General features: G+C 40.2%; 1 protein-coding gene across 2 annotated transcripts in view; it reads left to right on the top strand.

The window, feature by feature from the left end:
• gcn1 (GCN1 activator of EIF2AK4) overlaps positions 1–9,228 on the top strand; it is a 278,383-nt gene extending 269,155 nt beyond the window's left edge. For both annotated transcript variants that reach the window (XM_059983222.1, XM_059983223.1), the window contains exons 56-58: positions 4,976–5,083; positions 6,930–7,148; positions 8,822–9,228. In XM_059983222.1, the coding sequence (XP_059839205.1) occupies positions 4,976–5,083; positions 6,930–7,148; positions 8,822–8,947 (453 nt within the window). In that variant the 3' untranslated portion in view covers positions 8,948–9,228. The remainder of the gene's footprint in view (positions 1–4,975; positions 5,084–6,929; positions 7,149–8,821) is intronic.
• Positions 9,229–19,867: the final 10,639 nt, after the last annotated feature.

Raw genomic sequence — 19,867 nt, 5'->3', positions numbered from 1 at the left:
AAAAGCATGATGATTAGTGCTCTTTATTGAAACTGTAACTTGACTTTTTACCCTTTTCTCTTCCCTGTGTAGTCCATTTATTTTTGACTGCCTGATATTCTCTTTGTGTGTGTCCTACTTTGTTGCATTTTCTGCAAGTTTCACCTTTAAACCTGCGTTGGTCTGGTATATGCAACCCCCTGCCGCAACAGTAACTCAATTTGTTCAGACAATCCAGTTTCTGTTTTGATGTTGCAAATTTGTTCGCTTTTATTCCTGACTGTAACTTAAATGGAAGAGGCTCTTTGAAATGAACAGTTGATAGCGCTGTTGTTAAATGCTTTCTTGTACAATTTCACAAACTAAACAATCTCTCAGTACATCGTGAAGCCCATTACCCAACTGACTGACAATGCTCAGGCAACTTCTTCAGTTTTACTTATGATATCTAAAGCATTCTGCTATCAGTAATAGTTTCAGTTCTAAATGTTCCTGTCACAATATCAGCAAAGTTCATTTTGGCTGGCTTGATTGGAGCAGTCAAACTTTATGCCTTTAAACCCAATGCACTCAGCAAAACTGGCGCTCGTTTCTCATTGGCTGCTTCTACCTTTTATTTAAACTTGAATGTTTCTCTGTCCCTCTACCAAAGAACTGCATGCTACAGTGCTTATTTTTTCTCAAACATTTCACTGCACTTCAACAGGTAAGTAGTCATCTTGGGTTTGTTTAAAACTTCCTCATTGACACTTATGTTTTTGTAACTACAAAACATAAAATTAATTGAGAGGAAAACACAGAACTGGGAATGCTTAGCTTAGTTTTGTTTTTACTTTAAGTGAGATGTATGATGTGGTGGCATGATACTTTTACATGTAACCCATAATGAATTATGGACAAGAATGCTTAATCGAACATTAAGTTTACATTATTACTGAAATATTAAATATACAACACGTGGGTTCTGCATCTGCACTGACCTGGTTGAACAAAATGTTTTCCTTTTGTTTGTTTAGATTCAGTGATCTTTGTTTTTGTTAAATGTTTGCCCTTTTTGCCTTGTCACTGTTTACCCTGTCATCGCGACAGTTGTGGAAAGAGGACCAAAATCCATCTTCTTGGGCATAAAAAGTGACATTTATGTATAATATTTAAATACAGCTGATCTGTCTTGTAAAGATCAATATAATCTTTTGAGTACAAAGCAACAAAATACTGCATTTTTCAAACTTTGCACTTTTAATGAGTTGGTTATTTGACTGGTGTTAGGGATCTGTTGGTTTAACATTATGCTGTTTGTTTCCCTATTACAATCTTAACTCTGATTTCTCTACGTTAAGCTCTGGGCACCCATCTGCCCATTCTGCATCATTTTATCAATACCTGAAATTTTTTGCAGGAAAACTTCCATCTCAGCCATTCTTGTTTATCTCTGAAGAACTGTGAGGTGGTGGCAGGGTGGGTGTGGGATAGAAATGTGTATTAGTTGACAGCAGTGTGGTCATTACTAAAGTACCATTGTCAGTTCAGAACTTCATCAGTTTCAACATTTATAGCAAACACTGTTTGAGATATTATAATGCTCTGATCTGTACATTATATCTTGGATGACATTTTAAATTATTTTTATGTTATAGATTATTTTTAAGTAATTTTATTTTTTATTATTTGCACAATAGTACATTATTTACAAGGCTTGTTTTGCACTACGCAATATTCCCCTTCTAAGTAGATGGTAAGACAACAGCATGTAATTCAGTATAATTACCATGTGAAATAGAAATGGGCCTACTTGCTGGAGTTCAGAAACCTATCAAGTTTTGAAAGACCTGGATAGAGTGGATGTGGAGAGGATGTTTCCTATACTGGGGGAGTCTAGGACCAGAGGCCAGGTCTCAGAATAGAAGGATGTTCCTTTAGAACAGAGATGATGAGATTTTCTTTAGCAAGGTGATGGTGAATCTGTGGAATTCATTGCCATGGACAGCAATGGAGGCTGAGTCACTGGGTACATTTAAAGTGGAGGTTGATAGGTTCTTGATTAATAGGAGTGTCAAAGGTTACAGGGAGAATGCAAGAATATAGGGTTGAGAGGGATAATAAATCAGCCATGATGAATGGCAGGGCAGACTCAATGGGCCAAATGGCCTAATTGTGCTACTGTGTCTTCTGGGCTTAACTAATTAAATTATTTTCCTCCTTAAAAGACCAATCCTGTATACTGCTGGGTCTCAGTACATGCTGATGAACTGTGAATGGAACTGTATGTTGCAATTGTTAGCTGATATCACAATTTCAGAGAAAAGTTATTGATTCAGAAGCTGAATGTGGTTGGGCGGAAATCTAACCTGTTGTGTGATTACTGCCATTTGGTCAAATGCTGCCTTCTATGACGACTGGGGCTCTTGTCATTTCTCGAATTCATATTCACCCAGATTTCAGCCAAGTTTGTAATAATTTAGAGCTGAATGCTTATGTTTGAGTCTGAAATAAAATCTGAGTATGCTGGAAATACTATTCGGGTTAGGCGGCGTTTGTGAAGAGAGAAACTGTTCACTGATTCAGGTTGATTTTACAACAGATTTTCTGATGTGCTTGCTGCTGTTCTTAATATTCTGTTTTGCATCCTTGTTGATCCTGACTTGATGACAATGAGCGATGTACCCGCTTAAGGTTACGGTTATGATCGATGGCTAACCGCGGTTTTGGAGATTACCAAGTGTTAGCTACAAGGTCTTCCTGAACCTATTCCATTCAATAGTCATATTGCTGCTTGATGAGTTTGTTTTCTCTAAAATGAAGATGAAGCTCCATCTCCTCTATCTATCTGTCACTGCTACCAATACCTTTGTGGACAGATGCATCTGCAGCAGATCCAATGGAATTTTCTCCTTGTGTTATCTCTTATCAATTAACAGTAAAGTCTTCAGGGCTTAGTCATTCATGATGACACTGAGCTCTTTTTGATGAAAGACTATAAAATTCTATAAAAACTATTAAATGCAGTGCCTACAGTAAAAGTCACTGTTTGAGCTCATTTTCATTAATAAAAAAGCTTATTTAGGCTATGCCTGAACTTTTGTGCATAGCCTAACATTTGAATAGGCCACTAATTAGTCTAAAATCTCTTAATTCTCAGTATCAAAAGGGTAGTCCTGAAGAAGGGTCTCAGCTAAAAAGGTCGACTGCTTAATTGTTTCCACAGATGCTGCCTGACCTGCTGAGTCCCTCCAGCATTTTGTGTGTGCAGTAATGTATTAGCTGCTTTTGGATGTTTTAATGGCATTACATCAGAACTATGTCGAAATGGAAGACAGAGGACTTTCCATCTGCTTTAAGTAGACATGGTGGATAGATGGGAGAAATTCATGACAATTTCTGAAAAACAATGTGAACCAACACAATGTGTAAACACGTGAGTGATTGAGGGTGGCCTGCTGTACTGTAAGAGACAATAAAATCACATTGGAACCCATCGCTCCAAATTCTGATTTGAATTTTTACAAAGATTTTATGAAATTGCTTAATATTCTTAGAAATTTTTGCTATTTACTTGAGAATTCATAAATGCCAAATAAGCAAGTGTTTTCCTGTGCCATGCATGCTGGAATTGTGGGAAAAAAAAGATTTCTGGAAATAGTCAGCAGGTCAGGCTGCATCTGTGGGAAGGGGAGAGAAAGATTGCTGCATGTCGGTGACCTTTCTTCTCCATTTCTCTTCCCCGAGATGCTGCCCACCCTACTGATTTGTTTACATTGTTGTTTGTATATCTGCAAAATACGTGGCATGGTAGTGTGGTTATTGTAAAGCTATTGTAGCACCTGTTTGTACCGCATGAGTTTCTTCTGGGTACTCAATTTTCCTTCCACATACCAAAGATTTGCGGGTTAGTAGGTTAATTGATCACATGGGTATAATTGGGCGGTGCGGGCTTGTTGGGCCAGAAGGGCCTTTCACCATGTTGTATCTCCAAGTAATTAATAAATAAATAATGGTCATGAAGGAGCACTGCTAAGACAGTTTCCCATTTCAGTTCAACTTCCTGTTCCGATGTGTTGATACACAGCCACCTCTACAGTCATGATGGTGCCACTGTCAGGTTGGAGGAGCAACACCTCATGTTCCATCTGGGTAGTCTCCAACCTGTTGGCATGAACATCAATTTCTCTAACTTCTGGTAATTTCTGCCCTTCCCTCTTCTTTCCTTTTCCACTTCCCATTTTGCTTCCCCTCTTCTCACCTATCACCTCTGGTGGCCCTCCTCCTCTTTCTCCCATGATCCACTGTCCTCTCCTATCAGATTTCTCCCCTTTTAGGCTTTTGCCTCTTCTACCTTCTCACTTCATCCTCCCTCCCCACCCACCTTCTCTCTCATCTGGTTTCATCTAGCATCTGCCAGCTTGTACACCTTCTCAACTCCATATTATTCGGGCTTCTTCCTTCTTCCTTTCCGGTCCTGATGAAGGGTCTTGGCCCAAAATATCTTCTCTTTATTCCTCTGCCTGACCTGTCTTGTTCCTCCAGTGTTTTGTGTGTATTGGTCGGGATTTCCAGCATCTGCAGAATCACTTGTGTTTACCATCGCTTAACAGTTTTTTCCCAGTATTAAGCAATTAATTGCAGCCATTTCCAGGATTATATAAGATGATCTGGTAATGCATGAATTTCCCTGCAACCTTATCCCAAATATACAAATGCTGATCCTAAAGAAAATTCTGCTTGGACATGTTTTGTTTTGTTTTGTTCCTTAGACAAAAAGAGACTTCTGCTGTAGCAGATCTGCACTATTTCTAAATACATTAAACTCAGTCTTGAGAACCACTCATTTAAAATGAATCATTACAAGTGTCAAAGTGGGTGTGGTTCAATAGTAAGCTGTATAAAGTTGCTTTATAATGACTGTTTCACTGCAGTGAGTATTCAGTTATAATATCTTGAAAATCCAAGTATTCATTTACACCAATAACTCAAACTGAAACCACATTTTGTTTTGTAGATTCCCATCGCTACCAGTGGAATCCGAGCAATGGGGTTCCTGGTGAAACATCAAATACAGACCGAAGGCGGAGTAATATCTCCAAAACTCATCACACTACTGGTGAAGGTAAAACCTAATAAGCCCATTGAAGAATACTCAGTGTTAATGACAAAAGATAGGTAGAAAATGTAACAAGTTTCGGGCTGATGATACTAAAGCCTGAAAACACATACAACCAGGCTCAACAACAGCTGTATCCTGAAACAATAACAATAAAACAATTGAAAGGCTCTTAGTATGAAAAGATGGGAGCTCACAGTGTACCTCATCGTAGTGCTTGCACCTTCTTGTCTGCTTGAACTGCACTTTCTCTAACAGCAACACTATTCTGCATTCTCTTACTGTTTTCTTTGCACTACCTCAATGCATTGTTGTAATGAAATGGATGTCACATAAAACACTGTACCTTGGTCAGTGCATGTGGCAATAATAAACCAATTTACTCAGGCAACATCCATGAAAAGAGGAAAAATTAACTATTTCAAATTAGTGATTCTTGATCAGAAATTGGAAAAAAGTATTAGATAAAATGAGTTATAGGTAAAAAGAAAAAGGCAAAGAGAACAGAAGGTCTAAGATGGAGTGGAGAGCAGGAGGAATGAAATTCCCTGTGGAGTTGTTTAGAGTGACAAAAGCTGAAGGACATTGAAGGGCTTGTCTAGAGATCTGTAACTGGAAGGATATTAACAAGAAGGAAGAGATAAACTGACCTGAATGGCTGGAATGACCAGTTGCTGGAGATTATTAAATTTATTGTTGGATCTGGAAAGTGTAACATGCCCAGATGGAAAATGAGGTGGTCTTTCTTGAGCTAAACTTTAAGCTTAATGGAACCAGTGTAAAAGGCCAAGAGGGAGCAGTGGAAGGGGGATAGAGAATTAGAGACAGCATGAAGGTGTTCTGCAAAGTGGTTATACAGGCTGCATTTTCCCCCAGGTGTAGGGGAGGTCACATCATAAGAACCAGATGAAGTGTACTAAATCAGAGTCTTGGATGACAGTTTGGATAGGAAGGTGCTGTGAGAAGAGGAATGGCTATTGGTGGTACTGGATGATTGGACAAGATGAAATGATCTTCCTCAATGCTGAAAGAGGAGGATGGCATATCACATTGCAGAGGACAATCCATTGACAGCGCAAGCTGGTTGGATTGACTTTGAGAGGATGGGGCAATATAAACTTGTCCTGCATGGGGAGGCAATTGAAATGAGCAGTTGTGTTCAAGACAGAAGGAACTATTTCACAAGAATTGGAGTGGGTAGAGCATTCAGATACAATATAATATGGACATTGAACCTGTATCAAAGTGCTTTATACTTGGAGAGGGGAGGGGAACGATGTGCTATTGTAGATCTCACTCTCTGTGCCCTCTGGACAAATTAATTACAATTCAGAACCTTACTTTCAATGTCTGTTTCACTATGTTAAAAAATATGTATTACCTTGTATGGTTTGTCATTTATAAAGATACCAGAAGCTCCAGAAATAACAAACCTCACTCCTACATGATGTGATGTATTAGATTCTAGTTTACGAAATCTAAAACCCAGTAACTGCACTGATTTCCAGAGGTTAAGGACTTTGCTAAGGACAGCTACTAGTACAGAGGAACGAATTGGGTGGAATTTGGGAAGGGAAGGTATGAAGTATGAACTGGTATGAATGAGATTCTTGCTTTCTACATGTGAAAAGAAGCAGGGGGCATAGATTTAAACAAGACCAAAATGGTTGATGATGGTAGCTGACACTGGGAATTGCGTTTAATAGTGAAGGATAAGATAAAATATCTTTTTGGGATTTTATAATTCATGTAATCTTTTCAACTGATGAATATTAAATATTTAATTTGAAGTGCTCTTGCATAAATAGTTTTGGTCTATTGATCAATACTCGACACTAATCTTGCCTTGCAGAGTTTACAGAATTCATCAAGTGATGTGAAACTAGTGGCAGAGAAGATGATCTGGTTGTGTACTAAAAACACTTCGAACCCACTTGACCCTCAGATAATCAAACCAATCCTGAAAGCCTTGCTCGATAATACAAAAGACAAAAACACCAGTGTGCGGGCATACAGTGAACAAGCCATTGTCAGCCTGCTGAGGTTAAGGGAAGGAGAGGAGTTGTATCAGGTATGTGGAATGTATTAAATGATTTACCCTCTGTGGAAAGAATATTGTATATTGGAAAGGAATTCTTGCTTGACTTTTGTGAACAAATTAATCTTTGTCTTTTGAGAATATTTTAACAGGGTCAGGCATGTGAATTGATCTTGTATATTAGTTTTGTCTCCTTTTAGTCAGATTAACTAATTCTTAACTTTGACCAACAGGAATTGACCTTGAAGTATTAGTCTTAAATTGTATACTGTCATGTGGTCCACATGGCATGCTGGTTAAATCATGTCCTTATGGATTCTAGGCTGCGTGGGGGCGAGTGAGCTGCGATAAGATACAGAGGGAGTTATCAGTCTTTGACCCTAATGTATTATCACCCCAAATCTGTATTGTTTATGTATTATTAAACTCCAAAAAGCAGGCAAAAATTCTACGCAAGGTTACCAACATTTGCATCTTGTAACAAATTTTCAATTTAGTGTGGAGAATCTTTGGTTGGGGTGGGGGCAGATTTAATGGGAATGTGGGGATAATAAAATGAGTTGGGGAAAGATGAATGTAAATAAATAGGTTTGATAGTCATCATGGACTCACTGGGTTGAAGGGCCTATTTCCAGCGTCTATCTCTCAGTGACTTGTACAACATCAGAAGTTTGGTGAAGTCTGGTAATCTACCTTTTTGGGGAGGCTAGTGAAGGTATTTGGTTGCATTCCTTCAGGGATTGTCTGAGCAGATCAAACCCCTACACGATGCTATGATGTCACTGTATTACCACGTGTATCTTCAGTTTTACACCCGTCTCCAAGTACTTTTTTCTAAGTTGGCTCCTAATACCCAGGGCCTCATATTTATTTTCTGATTGATGTAATTCATTTGTATGATCAAAAGAATGAGGCAACATTAAATGAATACCAGCTTTACGATTTTGCTCATCACAGTCTCTGGCCTGAAGGAAGGATATTCTTGCCTTGGTGTTGGTATGGCACAGTTCACTAGATTGATATCTGCACTGGGAAAATCGTCCCAGAAATAATGAGCAAGTAGGATGAACCTGTACTTGTCGCAGTATGTAAGGATGAAGAAGAAGGAAGATGCTTCCTCTGACCAGGACATTTTGGAATTGGAATGCACAGTTGAGGATAAAAGCCTTTACCATGAAAGGCTGGGATGAGAAATTTCTTGGCAAAATCTTTGGAATTCTCTTCCTTAAAGGCCTGCTGTTGTTTATTCACTGAGTTTACTCCTCAAGTTTGAATCAATAGATCGTGATCTGAAACACACAAGGATCGGACAGGAGTATGGTCTCTAGATTACTGAGTGCTGTTCTGACCTCAAAGGGATGTATAACCTGTTCAAGATTCAAGTTTATTTATCATGTGTACATCAAAATATACAGTGAAATGTGTTGATTGTGTTAAAAACCAATATACCCAAGAGTGTGCTGGGGGCAGCCCACAAATGTTGCCACACATTCTGGCACCAACAGAGCAAGTCCATAATGCTCTGAACATAATGAACAATAAAACAACAGTAGCAATCAAACCCCATTCCCTCTTCTACATGTGCTTGCCTTTTCTCTATTTTTTAATCACTTTAGAAATAAATTGCTGTTGAACTCATTAAGATTTGAAAACTCCATGTACTTAAAAATAGTGGAAAGTAAACTTTTTGTTTTCTTTCACCACAGAGTATTTCTAAAATTCTTGATACTGCAAGTTTGGATCTATTGACTGAAAGTTATCGAAGAAGCTTGAAGAAGCTCGCTAGCCAGGCAGACTCAGTGGAACAGGTCGACGACACTATTCTGACATGAAGATATGAATATTTTTGCTGCATAAATTTAAGTGAAAATTCCAATTTTAATTTTGTTTCTGAGTGCAGTCACCATTATAGCAGGCTCTTGGAATCAGACAGGAGACTGTTTTAGTATTGCTGCACTTGGTTTGAGTGAAAGCAGAATAGAGATGTTTGTGGTGCCACGACAAAAGTTGCCATTAATGGTAGATCAAGGGACTGCTTATAAAAATCCAGAGAATGACAGCCTTCAGGTTTTCCAGAAAAATAATCATTCAATAAAAACTTCAGCAGGTTGAATGTCTGGTACCCAATTTCTTTTGTGGTTTGTTGTGACTAACTTCTGGGAATTTCTGCAGCTTAATTTTGAATGGAGGCATGTACAAAGACAAATGGGCACAAGCTAGGAACACGTGTGCAGGCACACACAAACACACACTCTCTCTCTCTCTTACTTATAGACAGACGTACAAACTGACTTGTGCACAGTCATGTAGATAAGGCTGCTGCAATAGTTGTGATGTTCCGTCTAAACTCCAGTGACAAGGATTTGAATCCAAATTCAAGCATGGTGTTTATATGTCCTTCCTGTGACCAGGTAGCTACTTCCACATAACAAAGACCTGCTGATAGTTTAGCTCCTCCACGGGTAGGTAGATGAATAAAGAAATAAAGTTAGTGGGCACATGAAAGAGAATAGATTAAAGTTGGGGTTCGCAATCTCTCTTTCTCCCTGAACCAATACCATTGCAAGGGGTCCATGGGTGCCAGGTTTGGAACCCTTGGATTAAAGGATTACAGGAAAATAACAGAGGGAATGGGATTGTTGGGATTGATCTGCTTAGAGCAAGCATGGAACTAATGGGCCAAAAGGACTTTTTCTGCATAAGTGAGCATGCAAACTATTGCAAACAATAGTCAGCAAGGAAAGAATAATCCTTGGGATATTTCCCAACTTCTACTTTGCAGTTTCTGTCAACCACAGTGAGATTTGGAGAAGTGATCAATCATTGCTGATGGCTTTGTTGGCTTTTCACAAGAAGTTGATTGTAGTTCTGGTGAACTGAAAAGGCGTAGGCTGTTCTTCCTCAGAGTATCTGCATATGGGAGGAGATTTGATGAAGGTCATGACTAATTTAGATGTAGCCAATCCCTTTAGCAGATGGTTCAGAGCAAGTTTAAATTTGGGTAACATGGGGAAAAGATCTTTTTACTCGGATTGATATGTTATGCAATTCATTGAGAGAAGTGAAAGTAATCATTTGGTGCTTTGAAAGGAATTGTATAGGGTAGTGGAGAAAGAATAATTGTGAGGATATAGGGATTGACTGGAAAGTTATACTAGGTGTTGTGTTGAGTGTTCTTCAGTGCCAGAAAAATGTGATGACTGCTTTATAAAATTGAAATTTGGTTGGCAAAGCCCTTATGGAACAACTAGCCTTTCTGCATTCAGGTTGCCAATAGTCCTAAATGGTTTGGGATTTCTGGTATTAAACAGTAAAAATACTAGATGCCAATTTTCCTGTCAGCCAACTGTGAGGCAGTGGAGATGTGACTGTGAATCCCAGATCCATCTCAACAGCTTAAAACGTGGCTGAGATGTAATAACAGAGTTATTACACTATGGCTGTGGAGTGATGCTGCTAATGCTCCTCCTCCAACACGTATTACTCCCTTTCCTCTCTGTACATATCCTTATCCTTGACTGGGCCCTCAGCTCATCACAATGCTGGGCCCAGCCCAATCTATTGGGTCTGAAATCCTGATCCAGGTCCATATCAGCTTTAGACCCAGGATTTCTGTGGACACATATCTGTGACCATGTAACATGGTGTAGTACTTGAGTGCACAGGTTATTATAAAATGTGTTATGGTTCTGGTGGGTATAGGTCATGGAATTGAATAGCACATAAATGAGTACTTTGACCACCATATATATGCCAACCAGTTTGCCTATCTACACCAATCCCATTTGCCCACATGTGCATCACTATGCCAATTCAGTTGTCCAAATGTATCTTAATCAGTGACTGTAACTGATTCCAGAACATCTTCTGTAAGCAAATTCTAGATATTATTTCAAAGTCTGGACAACACCTGCATACCTGAATCAGTGCTTTCATGTTTTGATAGCCCACTCACGAGGAAAAGGTTTTCTTTCAACCTATTTATGCCTTTTTGTATCTCAACCCACATCACTCTTGGGAAAATATACCCACCTATCCAATCGCTCCCCGTAATTAAAATTGTCCATTCTAAGCAAAATCTTGATGAATAACTTCTGCACTTTCCAGCAAAACCACATCTTTCCCGGAATTTGGCAGCCACTTGAACTACATGGGACACTCTATTTTGTAAAGTTGCAACCTAATGTCCCAACTTTTATAGTGATTCCCTGGTCTATGAAGGGAAGTGTGCCATGTGCCGCTTTCAGCACCCTGTATAACTATGTTGCAACTTGCAGAAAATAATGGACCTGATTTTCAATGTCCCACTGTCCACCAACATTCCTGCACCTTACTGTTTACTGTAGACCCCAATTTGACTTCCCAAAATACACCACCTTGCACTTGTCAGAAATAAATATCTGCCACGTCTACCAAAAATGGATATTGTTAACATTTTAGGGTACATACTGACACTGTAAATTTGCACATTACTGGCAGACAAGATTGTCACTATAATAGCAGTAATAATGGTCTAGAGGACACTCATGAGAGTACTGTACAAGCGGGTACAGGTAATTCACTATAATTGTAGGATGTGGTACTGCTGAACATATAACCCTAATGGTGAGGAATTACCATTATAACACTTGTGCAGAGTATTCCTCGGCACAGATCTATTTCAAGAGTTCTTTAAGCATTTCAGACTGTAAGGTAATTTGAATTACCAGCCTCTCCCTGGCTGCTGTCCAAATCCAACTCTTATGAAAGACAGGCACAATTTCGGAGATACCCAAACAAAGCTGGTCCTTAGGAAGTACCATAACTTCTCAGGATGGACGAGTGCAAACTGTGTCCAATGTCCTGACAGGGCAGGCATGCAAATGGAAAGCAATTCTATAGTTTTTATTGGTTGACTAAGAATGCAGTGGAGTCATACATCCTGACAGGTTCTTGACACCATCAAACACAATTTCACTAGTCCCATTTTGCTATCCCTCCATCCTCCAGTTTCTATTGTTCAGGCCAATGTAACTTCCTAATCCACCCATTTTTGGAATGTTGGAGGGAACAGGAGCAACCCACCGTCACAGAGATCAGAGGTTGCTGAACTGTGAGGCACCAACCCTATTAGCTGTATCTCAAGTTGAGCTCCTGCCAGTCAGCCAATCTTGTATCCATGCTAGTATCTTTCCTTTGGTACCAGTGGCTGTTACTTTGTTTAGTGGCATCTTGTCCAACGGCCTTCTGAAAATCCCCCTCCTATCCATGTATTTACCCAAATTTCTCTTTAAATGTTGGAACCAAACTTGCATTCACTTCTTCCACTGGCAGCTCATTTCACATTTTCACCAGCCTCTGAGTGAAGAAATTTCCCTTAAACATTTCATCTTTCACCCTTAACCTGTGACCTCTACTACTGGTCTCACCCAACCTCAGTAGAAAAAGGCTGTTTGCATTTAACCTTCAAAATCTTGTACACCTTCACTAAATCTCCCCTCAATCTTCTACATTCTAGGGAATAAAGTACTAACCTATTCAACTTTTCCTTAGAACCTAGGTCCTCAAGTCCCAGTAACATCCATAGGTGCTGCCTGTCCTGCCGAGTTCCTTTGCATTTTGTATGTGCTGCTTGGATTTACAGCATCTGCAGATATTCTTGTCTTTGTTAATTTTCTCTTGCACTTTTTCAATCTTATTGATATGTTTCCTCTAGATAGGTAGAACTAGGCACAATACTTCCAATTAGAACTCACCAGTGTCTAATAGAACTTCAAAATAACATCCCAACTCCTGTACTCAGTACTTTTGACTTATGAAGGCCCATGTGCCAAAAGTTCTCCATGACCCTATCTACTGTGACACAGAATTATGGAACTGTATTCCCCAATCTCTCTGCATGCCTCATTGGCTTACTGTTTACTGTGTAAGTCCTACTCTGGTTTGTCCTCCCAAAGTGCAACACCTCACACTTGTCTGTATTAAATTCCATCTACCATTTTTCCAGCTTGCCCAGATCCTGCTGCAAGCTATGATCATCTTCCTCATTGTTCATTACACCCCAAATCTTCATATCATCTGCAAATTTGTTGATCCAATTTACCACATTATCATCCAGATCATTGATACTGATGACACAACAACAGACCCTGCACCTGTCCCTGTGGCTCACCATTTTCACAAGCCTCCAGTTAGTGAGGCACCATCTACTATTATTCTCTGGCTTCTTTTACAAAGCCAATGTCTAGTCCAATTAACTACCTCATCAAGAATGCCAAGAGACTGAACCTTCTGGACCAACCTCCCATACAGGACCTTGTCAAAAGCCTTGCTGAAGTCCATGTAAACAACATTCACTACCTTTCCTTCATCTACTTTCCTAGTAGCTTCCTTGAAAAGCTCTTGGAAGAAGATTGGTTGGACACAATCTACCATACTCAAAGCTACAGTAACCCTCACCAGTCCCTGTCTATCCAAATACTTATATATATGGTCCCTTAGAATACCTTCCAATAATTTACCCACTACTGATTTTAGGCTTACCAGCCTATAATTTACCATTTTATTCTGAGAATCTTTCTTAGATTCTTAAATAACAGAACATTAGCTAATGTTCTAAATTAGCTAAACTCCAATCCTCCAGCACCTCATCCGTGGCTAAGGGCATTTTAAAAATCTCTGTTGGGGCCACTGCAATTTCTGCACTAACCTCCCACAAGGTCCGAGGAAGTACCTTGTCAGGCCCCTGTCTATCCCTGGGGATTTATCCGTCCTAATTTTCCTCAAGACAGCAAGCACCTCTTCCTTTGCAATCTGTGTGGGGTCCATGACCTCACTGCTGGTTTGCTTCACTTCTATAGACTCTTTGCCCTTCTTTTGAGTAATTACGGGTGCAAAAAATCCATTTAAGATCTCCCCCATCTCTTTTGCTCCATGCACAGGTAACCACTGATCTTCAAGAGGACCAATTTTGTCCCTTGCTATCCTTTTGCTCTTAATATATCTGTGGAAGCCTTTGGGATTCTCCTTCAGCTTGTCTGCTAGAGCAACCTCATGCCTTCTTTTAGCCCTCCTTATTTCCTCCTTAGATGTTCTCATGAATTACTTATACTCCTCAAGTTCCTAATTTGTTCTTTCCTGTATATATCTGCTATCCATCTCCTTCTTAACCAGGGCCTCAAAATCTCAAGAAAACCAAGATTCCCTAAACCTGTGGATCTTGACTTTGATTCTGACAGGGACATACAACTCCATACTCCCAAAATGTCATTTTTGAAGGCCTCCCATTTACTAAGTACACCTTTTGCCAGAAGACAGCCTATCTCAATCCACACTTGCCAGATACTTTCTGATACCATCAAAGTTGACCTTTCTCCAATTTAGAATCTCTACCCAAGAACTAGACCTATCCTTCTCCATAATTATTTTGAAACTAATGACATTATGATCATTAGGTCCAAACTATTCCTCTACACACTCTTGTCACCTGCCCTGTCTCATTCCCTAATAGGAGATCCAGTATCACAGTCACCCATGTTGGGCCCTCTATATATTAAGGAAACTTTCCTGAACATATTTGACAAACTCTATCCCATGCAGCCCTTTTATGGTATAGAAATGCTAGTCAATATGTGGAATGTTAAATTCGCCTATCACAACCTTATGTTTCTTGCAACAGTCTGTGATCTGTCTACAAATGCTGCCCCTGCTGACAATTGGGTGGTCTATAATATAATCCCATTACCATGTTCATCCCTTTCTTATCCACCTTCAAATAATTCAGCTTTCCTGGCATCTCCTTAGCAGTTGTGGGTACACTCACTTACGCCCCAACATTCTGTCACCCTGCTGGTGTCTTCTATAGGGAAGACTGATACGAAATACTGATTTGGTTCATCTTTATTTCTTTGTCCCTCATTACTACCTCTCTAGTATCACTTTCTAGTGGTCCAATGTCCACTTGCCCCTCTCTTTTACTACTTACCTATCTTTTAAAAAAACACATTCTCCTATACTATTGGCTAGCTTACCCTCATATTTAATTTTTTTTTGTTGCCTTCTGTTGATTTTTAAAAACTTCCCAATCCTCTAGCTTCGCACTAGTATTTGCTATATTGTATGCCCTCTCTTTTGCTTTTGGCTGTCTTTGGCTTCCCTTGTTAGGCAGCCTCATCACCCCTTCAGAATGCTTCTTCATCTTTGAGATTAACCTAACCTGCATCTTCCAAATTACTCCCAGAAACTCCAGCCGTTGCTGTTCTGCCATCATTCCTGATGGGATTCCCTTCCAATCAACTTTGGGCAGATCCTCTCTCATGTCTCTGTTGTTCCCTTTACTCCACTATAATAATAAAACATCCAATTTTATCTTCTCCTTCTCAAACTGCAGGGTGAATTTTATCATATAATGATCACTGCCTTCTAAGGGTTTCTTTACCATAAACTCTCTAATCAGATCTGGTTCTTTACACAATGTTCTATGCAGAATTTATTTTTCCCTTGTGGGCTCAACCACAAGCTGTTCAAAAAGAACCATCTTGCAGGCATTCTACAAATTCCCTCCCTTGGAATCCAGCACCAACCTGATTTTCCTAATCTATCTACATTTTTAAATCCAATTAATGACCATTTAACATTGCCCTTTTTACATGCCTTTTCTAAGTCACATTGTAATTTGTACCCCATATCCAGGTTACTGTATATAACTCCCATCCGGGTCTTTCTACCTTGCAGTTTCTTAACTCTACCCATAGATTCTACATCTTCTGATCCTATGTCATTTCTTTCTAAGGATTTTATTTCACTTTTTCTTTTCAATACGACATGTGACCTTACTGGAGTTCTTTGAGGATATAACGAGTGCAGTGGACAAGAGGGCAACAGATAGACGTTATTCATTTGGATTTCCAGAAGATATTCGATAAGGTGCCACATTAAAGACTTATCCATAAGATAAGGCTGCATAGAGTTGGAGGTGATGTATTAGCATTGATAGCAGAGAGTTTGGGATATGAGTGTTACTCTGGTTGACAATCAGTGGTGAGTGGTATGCCACAGGGCGGACAACTGCTCGTGATATATATTGGTGATCTGGAAGAGGGGACCAAGTGTGGTGTATCTAAGTTTGCTGATGATACTAAACTGAGTGGAAAAGCAACTGTGCTGAAGATACAGAGAGTCTGCAGAGAGATATAGATAGGTTATGTAAATGGGCAAAGGTCTGGCGGATGGAGTACAATGTTGGTAAATGTGAGGTCATCCACTTTGGAAGGAAAAATGGAAGAGCAGATTATTTAAATGGTAAAAAAATGCAGCATGCTGTTGTGCAGAGGGACTTGGAAACACGTGCATGAATCACAAAAGGTTAGTTGGCAGGTAGAGCAGGCTATCAAGAAGGCAAATGGAATGTTGGCCTTCATTGCTGGAGGGATTGAATTTGAGAGCAGGTCGGTTATGTTGCAACTATACAAGGTACTGGTGAGGCTGCATCTGGAGTTCTGTGTGCCGTTCTGGTTTCTTACTTGAGGAGGGATATACTGGCTTTGGGGGCAGCTCAGAGGAGGTTCACCAGGTTGATTCCAGAGGTGATGGGGTTAGACTATGAGGAGAGATTGAGTCACCTAGAACTGTACTCGTTGGAATTCAGAATGAGAGGAGGTCTTATTGAAGCATATAAAATTGTGAAAGGGATAAATAAGATAGAGGCAGGAAAATTGTTTCCACTGGTAGGTTAGAGTAGAACTAGGGGGCATAGCCTCAAGATTTGGGGGAGTAGGTTTAGGGCAAAGATGAGGAGGAACTGCTTTTCCCAGAAAGTGATGAACTTGTGGAATTCTCTGCCCAATGAAGCAGTGGAGGCTACATCAGTAAATATATTTAAGACAAAGTTGGATAATTTTTTGCATAGTTGGGGAATTAAGGGTTATGGGGGAAAAGCAGGTAGGTGGAGATGAGTCCATGGCCAGATCAGTCATGATCTTACTGAATGGCAAAGGAGGCCAGGTGGCCTACTCCTGCTCCTATTTCTTATGTTCTTAACCTTGTGATCTTCATTCAATTATGACTCTGTGATGCTCATGTCATACCTACTTATTTCTAGTTGTGCTACAAAATCATCTACCTCATTACATACACTGCATGCTTTCAAATTAACAACTTCAATCCTGCATTCTCTGCCCTTTCCAATTTTGTCTCCATATTACCTTAAATGTCGATCCCTTTCTTAACTCTTAATCCTTATTTCATTCTGAAAACTTCCATAGCCTCTTCTTCACTTTTACTTTAGCCATACATTTCCAATTGTAATTAGTTTTAAACCCTATCCACAGCCCTAGGTGTGCAAGTGGCCAGGACTCCGATCCTTAATGATGGATGCCACAATTTGGAGGCGTCGCCTTTTGAAGATGTCCTCAATGCTGGGGAGGCTGGAGTCCATGATGGAGCTGGCTGAGTGTACAACTTGCTGCAACTTCTCCCATTCTTGTACAGTTGGCTTATGAACACTGAATCTTAAATTAGGTTTTTTCCTCTAGCTTCTAACTCTAAAGACTAAAGAATCAGGTTTAATATCACTGTCATATGTCATGAATTCTGTTGTTTTGCAGCAGTGGTACATTGCAATTGATAATAAAAGCTGTAAATGACAGTAAGTAGTGCAAAGAGAAGAGAGGGGTAAAAAGTAGTAAGGTCATGTTCATGATTTCATTGTCCATTCAGAAATCTGATGGTGAAGGGGAAGCTACCCCATGATGTTGAGTGGGTGTCTTTAGGCCCCTGCACCACCTCCATAATGGCAGCAATGAGAATCGGGCATGTCCTGGGTAATGGGAGTCTTTAACGATGGATGCTGACTTTTTGAGGCATCGCCTTTTGAAGATGTCGTCAACACTGGGAAGACGTGCCATGATGGAGCTGGCTGAGTTTACAACTTGCTGCAGCTTTTTCCATCCCTGTAGTGGGTCCTCCATACAAAACGATGATAAAACTAGTCAGAACGTTCTCCATGGTACTCTGTAGAAACTTGCAAGCATCCTTGGTGACATACCAAGTCTCCTCAAACTCCTAATATAGCCGTTGTCATGCCTGCTTTGAAATTGCATCAGCGTGTTGGGCCTGGGATAACAATTCTGATATGTTGATAGCCAGGATCTTGAAACTGCTCATTTTCATTGCTGATCTCTTGATGAGAATGGGTGTGTGTTCCCTTGACTTCTTCCTGAAGTCCATTCCTTGATCTCACTGACATTCCGTACAACATCCTCGTTGCAACACCACTTAACCAGCTGATCTGTCTTGTCCCTTTATACCTCCTTGTCACCATCTGAAATTCTGCTGACAGTAATATTGTCAGCAAGTCAAGGTGTTTGAACTGTGCCTAGCCACACATTTGTGAGTATAGAGTAAACCATAGAACACTACAGCACAGTACAGGCCTTTCAGCCCTCCATGTTGTGCCAACCCATATAATCCTTAAAAAAAAGTACTAAACCCACACTGCCCCATAACCCTCCATTAGCCTCCACCACCATCCCTGGCCAGTCATTCCAGGCACTCACAACCCTCTGTGTAAAAAAAACTTAACCCTGATGTCTCCCCTAAACTTCCCTCCCTTAATTTTGTACATATGCCCTCTGGTGTTTGCTATTGGGTGCCCTGGGAAACAGGTACTGACTATCCACCCTATCTATGTCTCTCATAATCTTGTAGACCTCTATCAAGTCCCCTCCCATTCTTCTACACTCCAAAGAGAAAAGTCCCAGCTCTGCTAACCTTGCTTCATATGACTTATTCTCCAATCCAGGCAACATCCTGGTAAATCTCCTCGGCACCCTCTCCATAGCTTCCACATTCTTCCTATAATGAGGTGACCAGAATTGAACACAATACTCTATGTGCGGTCTCACCAGTGATTTGTAGAGTTGCAACATGAACTCAATCCCCCTGTTAATGAAGCCTAGCATCCCATAGGCCTTAACTACCCTATCAACCTGTGTAGCGACGTTGAGGGATGTATGGATTTGAACCCTAAGGTCCCTTTGTTCATCCACACTCTTAAGTAACTGACCATTAATCCTGTACTCAGTCTTCTGGTTTGTCCTTCCAAAATGCATCACCTTACACTTGTCCAGATTGAACTCCACCTGCCATTTTTCTGCCCAACTCTGCAGCCTGTCTATATCCTCTTGTAACCTTCGACAACCTACAGCTCCATCCACAACTCCTCCAATCTTCATATCATCTGCAAATTTACTCACCCGTCCTTCCGCCTCTATATCCAAATCATTTATAAAAATAACTAATAGCAGGGCTCCCAGAACAGATCCCTGCGGCACTCCACTAGTCACTGACCTCCAGGCAGAATTCTTTCCTTCCACAACTACCCTCTGCTTTCTTCCTTTAAGCCAATTTTTATCCAAACAGCCAAGGTTCCACTTATCCAATGCCTCATGACTTTCTGTATGAGTTTCTCATGAGGGACCTTGTCAAATTATTTGCTAAAGTCCATGTAGACCACATACACTGCCCTCATCGATTTCTTTTGTTACCTCTTCAAAAAACTCAATCAGGCTCGTGAGGCACGATCTTCCCTTCACAAAGCCATGTTGACTATCCATGAGTAGACTGTACTTCTCCAAATGCTCATAGATCCTATCCTTAAGAATCCTTTCCAGTAGTTTGCATACCACCAATGTAAGACTCACCAGTCTATAGTTCCCAGGTTTCTCCCTATTACCTTTTTTAAACAAGGGAACTACATTTGCCATTCTCCACTC

The sequence above is a fragment of the Hypanus sabinus genome, chromosome 10, assembly GCF_030144855.1.
Source record: "Hypanus sabinus isolate sHypSab1 chromosome 10, sHypSab1.hap1, whole genome shotgun sequence".
NCBI classification, from domain to species: Eukaryota; Metazoa; Chordata; class Chondrichthyes; order Myliobatiformes; family Dasyatidae; genus Hypanus; species Hypanus sabinus.
The sequence above is the reverse complement of the archived record's forward strand: the minus strand, read 5'-3'. Positions and strand labels throughout refer to the sequence as shown.